This window comes from Gastrolobium bilobum, unplaced genomic scaffold, assembly GCF_033153095.1.
Source record: "Gastrolobium bilobum isolate Gb01-03AN ecotype WA unplaced genomic scaffold, APGP_CSIRO_Gbil_v1 utg40954, whole genome shotgun sequence".
NCBI lineage: Eukaryota > Viridiplantae > Streptophyta > Magnoliopsida > Fabales > Fabaceae > Gastrolobium > Gastrolobium bilobum.
Window position 1 is genome coordinate 21,442 of NW_026898810.1, and position 11,538 is coordinate 32,979.

The following is an 11,538-nucleotide window of genomic DNA, read 5'->3' on the forward strand; positions in this document are numbered from 1 at the left end:
ATGAAAATTCTTACACAGAGATATATTTAAATATAATAACATTCTCTTTCCCAAAATCATGATCGAATCCACAAGGTGCAACATATTTACTGATCATGAATTCAAAATAATAGCATTCACAAACAAATTTTGCATTTAAGTAGAAGCAAACACCTCAATAAACAAAAATATTAGAATAAGCAATAGAAGCTGAGAGCAATCAACACTATATCATAACAACTTCCAAGTCACATCAACATTTGATGCAACATATATCAAATTAATTAATTTTTTTTATCATATTTTTCTTCAAGATATATTCAGAATAAAATATAATATAAATTCCTCCTTTTTCTTCTTTTTTTTCCCAAAAATATTTATCCCATAAAAATAATAATGATTAAATAGAAAATATATTAAAAATGTTATTTCCCTTTCATTACTCATCCTCTATAATTGTAATCCAGCGGCTCAAAATATCATATATATTTCACGACAATAATTTATAAATCTCGCGCCGAACAAACTCCAGAATTGAATTCTTAATATATATCTACTTTCAATTATGACTTCACATTCTTGAAGTAACATTGCACCACATATACAAAAATATATTAAATTAATCGCTAATTGATAGACAAAGTAAATTCGAAAATTAACAAATATTCATAACAAATTGATTGAGTGTTATACTATTACAAAACCAAACAAATTGTAATCAATGATTGAAAAGTTATACAAACTGTCATGCTAACAAGTAAATCAAATGTAAAAACTTTGTTTCCCAATGATTGAAGAAGAAAAAACAATTCATAAGAATTTAAAATTCAATTCTATTACAAGTAGAGAGCAACAAATATCCACAAACTCAAATATCCACTACCAAAGGAAGTATGTTATTGGGTTGTTATCAATGTTCGAATTTTAAAATGCACAGACCACCGTTATTTGTTTTATGTGTGTTGGCTATTTCTACAAACATAAAACAAAATAAGGTTCGATTTTTCTGAAGATAAGTTATCTGCAGTAAATCCAATACGACGTCGTTTTGGGCGGAAATCATGGTGTTGTTGTAATTTTAATTTATTTTAGGGTTATAATAGTCTTTATATTTATAATTTTTTAAGATTTTAATACCAAAACGACGTCGCTTTGGGAATAAATGCAGATAACTTCTCTGCATTAACTGCGGAAACATTTTTCCAAAAAAGGGAAAAAAGTTTCCGATGTTACTTTAGATAACTTTATCTAATGTTCATCAAAACGACGTCGTTTTGGGGTTGAAAAATTTAAAAATTATAGTGATAAAGACTATTATAACCCTGAAATAAATTAAAATTACAAAAATACCATGATTTCCTTCCTAAAACGACGTCGTTTTGATGAACATTAGATAAAGTTATCTAAAGTAACATCAGAAAAACCAAACCCTAAATTGAATTCATATATTTTTGTTGGGTTTAATGCCCTTTCGTTTATAAAAGAAGAAGAAGTTCAATTCATATATGGAACCTAGAAAAGAAAAACGAGGGAAGTGATTATTCTTATAATACATACCATTATCAGTTATTTTAGATTTCACTTTAATATTTTAACCAAAATAGCAAAACCTTTTTTTTTTTTGGTATCCAAATAGCAAAACCTTTAATTAATTTGCATAGCCTTCTTTCCATATAATCAACAATCAATCAAGGACAAAAATTTAATCTAGCTGGTGTATTTCCACCAAAGATAAGAAAAAAAAATATGGGAAAAATGTTTCCGCAGTTAATGCAGAGAAGTTATCTGCATTTATTCCCAAAACGACGTCGTGTTGGTATTGAAATCTTAAAAAATTATACATATAAAGACTATTATAATCCTAAAATAAATTAAAATTACAAAAACACTATGATTTCCGTCCCAAAACGACGTCGTATTGGCTTACTGCAGAAAAAGCAAACCCAAAAAATATTGATATCACTTTTAGGGGTTTAAAATAAAATAAAAAATTTTTATTACAAGAAGGAAATAATGAATATTAACTCTTTCGAAAATTAGGTGAAGACACGTAAATAGTTTTTTATTATTCCTAATCATAACTTACCATAGATGTATATTTCACCCTTTTATACAAGACTAGTGTTCTTGTCCCTCCTTTATCACTCACAACAATCTCTATCTATTTCTCCCTCCCTGTCTTAAGCGTTGGTAATTCTTTCTAAACTCTACCATACTCCTTTCTAACTGAATTATATGTATCTGCTCTGTCCTTCAAGACTAGCTCATGAGATATAACTTTTGGTACGAATGATAACATATGCTCTTCATTTCTCTTACTTGTATTTGCCATTTGCTGTTAATGCTTTTTTCCTTGCTTGCTTGATTCTGTTCAATTTGATTAATTCTTTTGATAATTTGATATAATTTCTAGTAAAGAGATCCTCTATGTTTGTTTTGCATTTGATATTTGCTTTACCGTATAACAATTATAGAATCAACTTCTGTCCTTGCAAATGTATATATGGCCATCGTGAACAGGATAATGTTTCATCCTTTTTGTGGGTATGGTTTTTATTTTGTTTTTCTTGTTACCTACAATTGTCGTTCATCGTTTATCTCTAGAGAATACTTATTTATGCTTTGTTTCTTGAATTTTATTTTCAGTTTTTTTTTCTAAACATTTTATCACATAGCCATACTATAGTGCATGTCACCCTCAATTTTACAAGTGCATCTTAAAAATTTTCTTTATCAGTGCATTTATTCATGTACACTTTCCTTCTGAACATTTAGGAAATATTTTACTGGCAACGATTTTTATTTTCTTTTAATATAATATTTTCTTTTGGATATTTTCTGGTTAAAAAAATGAATTTCTTTGGTGAAATCGTGCAATATCACGAGATATATTTTTCAAAGAACAAAACTTTTTTTAGAATAAGCAAATTCATTTGGAATCATGTGCATTTACTTTTATTTTTCCTATTCAATAATCAGCATTTAATTTGTCTGTGTTTTCACATAGAGAATTTTTTGCAGAATTTTTTTTTAAAAACTTTTTTTCCTTGAGTAAACTTTTTTTCTTTTTAAACAGTAAAAGAGTAATAATAATGAGATAATGTTTTATTATAAAAGAAAATCACACATTTTAATACTACTATTTAATTTACTCATTAATTATTGTAAGATCTCTCAAAAACGTTTTCGGGCAAAATCTACCTACGCAATCTAATGATAATGCATATGATAATAAATTGTTATTATAAGATCTCTCAAAAACTTTTTCGGGCAAAAAGTTTGAGAAATAATGCATTTCGTAAGAATTTATTCACATTTATTTTCCTTATAGGATAATAATAATAATAATAATAATAATAAATTATTATTATTATTATTATTATGTTAAAAATAGATGCTTTTATTCTTTATTCAGTAAATGTGTTTTGCAACTTAATGTACCTCATTGATTAATCTAGAATAATCTTTTCATTATATATATATATATATATATATATATTATTTATTTTTATTTTTATTTTTTATTTTTTTAACTTTTTTGTATCTTTTATTTGAATTCTTCTACCACTGATCTCAATTAATTTGGAATTAAGTTGTTATTGATGTTGATGTTGAATCTTTTCATTTTGTATATTGTTTCATAGAAAAGTGAAAGGAGTTCTTACAAAGCTACCGAGTTTAATGGACAAGGTTGGTGCTATCTTAGACCCATCAATGGAAGCAGCCTTAGCTGCAATGTATGAACAAGGGAAAAACGTTCAACTCAAAGGAAAGATAACTATTGCGGAACTTGAGACAAGGATATGGAGAGATCGCATGCTATTGAAGAAGCTTAAGGGAGAGAGGAACAAGAAAGAGAAGAAACAAACATGGGAGCAACTGAAAAGAAAGACAATGTCTCGTTCACAAGATTGTATACTAAAGTACATGCTGAAGATGATGGAGTTTTGTGATGTTAAGGGTTTTGTTTATGGCATAATTCCTGAGAAGGGTAAGCCAGTGAGTGGATCTTCTGATAATCTTCGTGGTTGGTGGAAGGAAAAGGTGAAGTTTGATCGAAATGGGCCTGCTGCAATTGCAAAGTATAATGAAGAAAGTGCAAATCTTGGGCTGAATATTGATTTTTTGAATGAAGAAGAGGCATTATCTCATTACACTTTGCATGATCTCTCTGACACAACTCTTGGGTCACTCTTATCAGCTTTGATGCAACATTGTGACCCACCACAGAGGAAGTACCCTTTGGAGAAGGGTATTGTTCCACCATGGTGGCCCAATGGGAGTGAAAATTGGTGGGCTGAGATGGGCTTTTCCAGTGCCTTAAGCCCACCTCCTTATAGGAAGCCTCATGATCTAAGAAAGGCTTGGAAGATATGTGTACTAACAGCTGTGATCAAACACATGTCCCCTGATATTGAAAAGGTAAAAAACATTGTTCATCATTCAAGGACTTTGCAAGACAAGTTCACTGCCAAGGAGGTTGCTATTTGGCAAGCTGTTATGAAAAAGGAGGAATCATTGGCTAGAAATTTGTACCCTGATATGTTTCCTCCAAATTTTGATGAAGGTGGAAATGGGTCTAGAGTGGTTAGTGAGAGAGATAATTATGATATAGAAAGCAGTGGTGACAATGAAGATACATTGGGAGAACATAGTTTTGTTTTGCCATCGGATCATGGTGCTAAGAGAAAAGCTGAACTTGTTCAGATAACTTCTCATCTTGAGGCTTATACTTGTCCTAACCCTCAATGCTTTTATCATGATAACAACATTGGTTTCAGTGATAGGAATGTAAGAAACAATCACCAGTTGATATGCACAAACACAGGGAATAATAACAACAACCCTGTTCAAATTGTTGGAGAACCTCAGTTTAATAATAATGTTGTTCCTCAAGCTGCAGCACCAGTTGCAAATAATGAGACACTTCCTACTAGTGCTGGTTCAGGTGAAACGGTTTCTAATTTCAGGAACATCTATGCTACAGGATTTCAGCTGAAGAATAACATGAGTGGTGCAAACATGGTTCCTGCAGCTAATCAAAACCTTCAGCCTCAGATGGACAACAATCTCTATGATCAAAGGGTTGGTGTCAATGACTACAATGCTGCTTCTGAAATAGTAGCTAATGTATCATCAATGCATGAAAATGTCACATCTTCAGTTGATCCTGCGTTTGATTTGATGGCTTTTAATTCCCAATCTGATGGTAATACATTCAATTATAAATTTATGCCAACACCAAGGAATGATTTTTCTTGGCTATACCGTTAAGGAAAGGTAACATTATAAATTATCTACTTCAACTTTCTCCCTTTTATAAGTAGCCTCTTTTGGTTTTGGTTTTGTTAGGTTGAACTTTCAATATCTACCAAATAATCCCCATGTTTTAAATTTTGGCAATTTACTTTGCTTAAAATTTAAACATATGGAAAGTTTAATTTCCCTTTTGAACAAAATGAAATTATTTTATACATATTGAAAGTGTAAATGCATTGGTACTTGCCAAAACTAAAACTATACAAGAGTCTATTTGCCAAAGATTGAAAGCTGAAACAGGTAATTTACATGCTTGGCTGCTGGAACAGTTGGAGAAGAAGCTATTTGGTTATCTTTTTTAATTCTTGTCTTTCTTATTGGAGTCAAATAAAATGTAGGGTACTACTCCTTATGTATGGTGTCTGTCTCTTGTGCCTTTAATAGCACTATTAAGGACTAAGAATGAATGTGAGTATCTGTGTTTTTCTTCCATCATGTTATTTATTGTGCTAGCCATTTACTTTTCTTCTTCTTCTTCTTTCCTATTTCTCCAAACTCCGTGAGTAGGGAATTTTATTTTCTGGGACAAATGAATAATTTTATTTTATTGAGAGGCTCAGACATAAAATTATAAAAAAATATTCATAAATAAAAAAATAATATTTGAGGATTGCTCCCGTTACCATGGTTTTCTTGGGTGACATGCTTTTCTTAAAGAGTTTTATTTTTCTCATATTGTATGAGACAAATTGTCTCATGCAACATACAAAAAAGTGAGTAAAATCCACTTTTTTATTTTCTCTCTTTTTTTTTAGTAGGTTTCACTCACTTTTTTGTGGATTGCATGAGACAATTTGTCTCATGCAACATGAGAGAAATAAAACTATTTCTTAAACTAACAAACATCTTACACTGTAGATGAATATTTTAAAGAACTCAGATAAATTAAGAAAAAATATTTAAAATTTTTAAGAAACGCATTAACTAATTCAAGTAAAATTTTAAAGTATTGATTAAAAAGGAAAAATTAAAAATAAAAAAATTATGCATAATTAATTAAAATTAAATTTATAATTAAAAGAGATGATTAAAATTGACATGTATCATTCCTTCAAGAAGAGTATTAATAAGAAATTTAATCACTTTAAAAACATTTATTGTAATTGCATATATAATGATAAATTAAAATTTTCTAATCGGTTTTAGTAAATTATTAATTACTCTATATTCTCTTAGTAAATTATATTTCTTTATAAGATTACCAGTATATTACCCGTGCATTGCACGAAAAAAAAAAAGAAATTGGTTTGTCTATCTCATAAAAGTTAACACAAATCATAAAATTATATCATTGCATTTTATTTAAATCAACACTATGAGGTACCTAATTTCAACTTTTTGTACATGTAGAGTTGACAAATATTTTAGTTAGTAAGTTTAATATCCTAACAAACACTTCATAGTTGAAGTTGAATGTGGTAATATCAAAAGATCATTCATTAGCTTAATTGCATAAGTATAAATAATTATTCACATAATTAACATATATATAAGCATATTTTTAATGCATCGTATTTAATCTCAATAATACTACAACTCTACCAATAATAATTTGGTGAAAAATATGAAAAACCAACTACTCACTAGGTTGGAAACAACTAATTTTAGATACCATTAAAATAATGATATATTGCAAAATATTGAATGATCATTTCTTTTAATAGAGTAATTAAAAAAAAAATTAGTTCAAATGAAATTGTACTCCATGTATAAAGTTCTATACCTGTGGCCTTAATGATTGCTTGATTCTCCACCAAACTTTGCAAGGGCATCTTGTTTGATCCTCTATATAAAATGTAGAAGTCATTGTATTAGCTTGTCATGTAGTCATTTATAAATTACGTAGTTTGACTCGGCTTCTTTCAGTATTTCTCAGATATGGACTTTCATTTATCATAATCTGATTGTTCATTTTGTTTAGACGCTTGTTTCTGAAATATTTACAACCGTAAATCAATGATCTTAGCTACACAAAAGACAGGTTTGTTAGACAGTAAATATAAGGAAAAAACGTGTTGGTAGGCTAACCCACCCATTTAGTGGGCAGGGCGGGCCGGCCACCCCATTTTGCCACCTTTAACTGTCAGCATTTTATATCAGCATCTAATAAGTTTTTACATTTATCCACACACAAAAAATGTTGTTATAGTTGCATCTAGATTATCGTCTCTCTATGTTTTATATAGTTGCATCTAAATTGACTTTCTTAGGTGTGTGTATTTGTGACATATATATTAGATGAAGAGTTGGCAAATATTTGAGTTAGTAAGTTTAATATTCTAATAAACACTTTATAGTTTAAGTTGAATGTGGTAATATCAAAAGATCATTCATTAGCTTAATTGCATAAGTATAAATAATTATTTACAAAATTAACATATATATATATGGGATAGGATCAACTTACGCTGGTGTAAGAATAATAAATCTTACACCAAATCTTAACCGTTGATTTCCGTGCATTCAATGGTTGAGATTTATTGGGAATTAAAAATTAATTAATGAGTGAGACCTAATAAATCTTAACCGTTAGATGTAGAAAATCAATGATTAAGATTTGGTGTAAGATTTATTATTCTTACACCGGTGTAAGATGATCCTACCCCTATATATATATATATGTAAGTATATTTAATGCATCCTATTTAATCTCAATAATATATCAACTAAATCAACAGTAATTTGGTGAATAATATGAAAATGTGTTGGCAGGTTGGGTAGGCTGGCCCTCCGGGCTGAGCCATTTTGCCACATCTAACTGTTAGCATTTTATATCATCATGTAATAATTTTTTTCTATTTATCCATACAAAAAAAAAATTCTTATAGTTGCGTCTTAATTACTATATATCTATCTATGTTTTCTATAATTACCTCTAAATTAATTTTTCGAGGTGTGTATTTGTAACATATATATTAGATGAAGAGTTGATAAATATTTGAGTTAGTATATTTAATATTCTAATAAACACTTCATAAAATGGTATCGAGTTATTTTCATAACTTGTTATTAACACTCATTTGTTTTCCTAGATTATTTTATTATTAGTTTCCTTATTTTCATTAATTTATCACAATCTAATTGTTTATTTTGTATAGATGCTTGTTTCTGAAACATTTACAATAGTAAATCTAATGATCTTAGTCACACAAAGGCGAGTTTCTTAGACAATAAATATAAGAAACAAAAATATTTTGGCAAGGTAACCTGCCCATTGTGGCTTTTTTCACCAAAAAAAAAAACTCCTTTAGTTTGTTTTGGACAAAAATTGAAATAATCAATAAATATTTTTAATTTACAAAAAATCGATAGTTCAATACTGTATTTTATTCACTAATATTCTTTTATTATACTAAATTAAAATATTAAAGAAGCTAAAATAATAAGCTATGCGTTATTTATTTTTTATAATCACATATAATTTAAATTTTAAAACAAAATAAATGTTTTTTTTGCCTTTTTTCAATTATTTTAAACAATTTATTTGGACATCCATAAGTAATATTATAAATAATTAAGTGTACCTCTATCACACGCACACATATATTATAACATAAGATTTAATCAGTAGTACATCTGATATTTATTTTCTTTATACCTAGGTTTTTTACACCTTAAATTTTATTATAAATTAACTATTTTACATGTATAATCATTTATTTGCTTTACACTCTGTTTATTTAAATTCTAATTTTTGATAATTCCAATTTCTGCTTTATACTTTTCTTCCACCTATCAAGTTCAAAATTCAAATTTAAAATGTTTAAATGTTAAATATTAAATAAATTTCCAACCAATAGACATAATAATAAATATTATCAATAGGCTTAACCATTTTCCATGCAGAAGTAGTGGAAAAAATTAAAATAGTCTACAAAATACTTAATGACAAACATCTTGTTACGATGCATGAGTTGGATGGTCACTGATCACTAAATGATCATTCATTGTAATTAAGTTATTAATAATAATAAATAATTATTTGTTGCAAAGATTTGTGGCTTTTTTCAACATTCTAAATTATTTATGTTTCTTAAAATTAAATATTACTCATTTTTCAAATGATTAGAAGTTAAAAAATCAGAAGTTGTTTTTTAAACATTTTAGAAAATATTGAAGCTAAATTTATTAAGTTTTAGTTTTTATGAAAAATTATTTAATTATTATAAGCTTTTAAAATATTTTTTTAATTAAAAAAGCATATTTTTAAAACCAACTGATGGGTTGGAAACATGTGATCTTAAATAGAATTAAAACATAATTTAGGCTTTTGCCTTTAATTTTTTGGGAAAAAAAATTATTTTGCAAGACATTGCTTGGAGCCCGATGCTACTGTTGTATGCACAGATTCGCATTGCGTGTTGCTGCATTTCAATGTTACTTCTTCTTTTGGAATTCATTTTAACGTCTCAATTTCACTTTGATTGTTCGATTTCCTTTAAAAAAAATAATGGGAATGTGTTGGCCTCCTTTAATGCCATATTGGGAATGACAAGGACATTCAATGTTGGATTGTAACTCTCACTTCTACATTCATTGTAGTTTTTATATTGAGAAATCGTGGAATTTATTGGATTATATTATCATTTTATTTTGACCATTATGCAACATATAACAGTAGGGATCTGCATGGGTCGAATCGAACCTGTGTTTTTGAAAAACTGAACCGAATTGGTTTAAATGATTCGGTTCAGAAGTGGTTCAGTTCGGTGGAAAACGGTTCGATTCGGAACCAGTTCGGGTCGACCCTCTTTTGAAAAGAAAAAAAATTAAAATTTTTAAAAATAAAGTTATAAAAATCAATTTGGTTTGGTTTGAAAACGGTTCGGTGTGGTTCGGAAACGATTCAGTTCGGTTCAAAATGGTTCGGTTCTTAAACTGGTTCTAAAAACCGGTTCGGATCTTAAACTGGTTCTAAAAACCGGTTCGGTTCATGAACTGGTTTTTTAAAAACCCGGTTTGATTCATGAACTGGTTTTTAAAAATCGATTATTTTAAGGGGCGGTTCGGTTTGATTCATGGTTCAGTTCAATTTTTTGATTATTTTGCACACCCCTATATAACAGTTCATATCCACATACTATATGAAAGAACCACCCTCCCTTGGAGTTTAGACGAACAAACAAGGGATTAAGCCCAAGGATCGAAAGCTTATCTGACAAGCAATATCCTCCAATAAATTTTGTGTCCCAAGAGTCACAATCACGATCTATCATAAGGTCACAACCTAGTTCGAAGATGTGAAGACAATTAGTACCTAACTAATCTATCACATTCAATTTCCAATACTACACATACAAGACACCTATACTTGATTTTGAGTCCAATTTATCATTGTGTTCTAAATGACGATTTCATATTTTTCCTTTGACAGGAACCAATCCCAAGCATATTTAACAAAGGAAATTATATCTAAATCACTCTCTAACTTATCACACCATTAAAATTTCGAATTCATTATTCATCAAGACCTAAAATTCTTAAAATTTCATGGAAACAAGAAAAAAGAGGTGATTCCTTACCACAATGTACCCAAGAATGAAAGGAAAAGCTTACTTCAAGCTCCAATGGCCTCCAGCTCCATCAAAACCCAACTTTTTCATGAAACCCGAAATCTTAGGGGAAGAAGAACTTTCTCTACAGTGAACCCCACCCAAAAATATGAGTACCAATGTGTTCCTCTCAAAATTTCTCATAAGTTTGGCTTAGGAACTAAGTGATTTGGATGTCTCTTGCTCTCTCTATGATTCTTGGAAGATTTCAATCAAATTTCTCTTTTCTCTCCCTCTTTGTTCGATGTCCGCTGGAAGAAGAAGAATAAATAAGGGGATTTTGGCACTTTTCACTTACATAGGTTAAGTGAGATTCAACTAGGTAAAGGCTTATCTATCTAGTAATCTCCATTCATTATCAAACTTTACCCAATGGACTAGAATATTTTTCTAGTCATGTTTCTATTTTAACTTTTACCTTTTGGGTAATTTTGCCTACCCATATTTTTACCCCTTAAGTATCATTTTTAAATCATTTTTTCTCCAAAGGTAATTTTTTTTCTCATACTCCCCTTTTAGTTATTCGTCAGTATTATGATAAAATCGTTAATCTATAATTAAATTCACAATTACATGTGAGGGTTATTATACTCACCCACCTTTTTAGGATTTTGTCCACAAAATAGGATCATACTTGGAAACAAGCTCATATAGTCGGAGAATCTCATCCTCATGCTCCGAAGTAGCC

At 29.1% G+C, this 11,538-nt stretch overlaps 1 protein-coding gene across 1 annotated transcript; it reads left to right on the forward strand.

Annotated features, from left to right (window-relative positions):
• The first annotated feature begins 3,660 nt into the window (after positions 1 to 3,660).
• Positions 3,661 to 5,253, forward strand: LOC133284333 (ETHYLENE INSENSITIVE 3-like 1 protein). Its single transcript, XM_061481337.1, has one exon. The coding sequence runs from the start codon at positions 3,661 to 3,663 to the stop codon at positions 5,251 to 5,253; it is 1,593 nt and encodes a 530-aa protein (XP_061337321.1).
• Positions 5,254 to 11,538: the final 6,285 nt, after the last annotated feature.

Excerpts from the sequence above, each read along its gene's own strand:
- LOC133284333 (XM_061481337.1), top strand. The coding sequence starts at position 3,661 with ATGGACAAGGTTGGTGCTATCTTAGACCCATCAATGGAAGCAGCCTTA.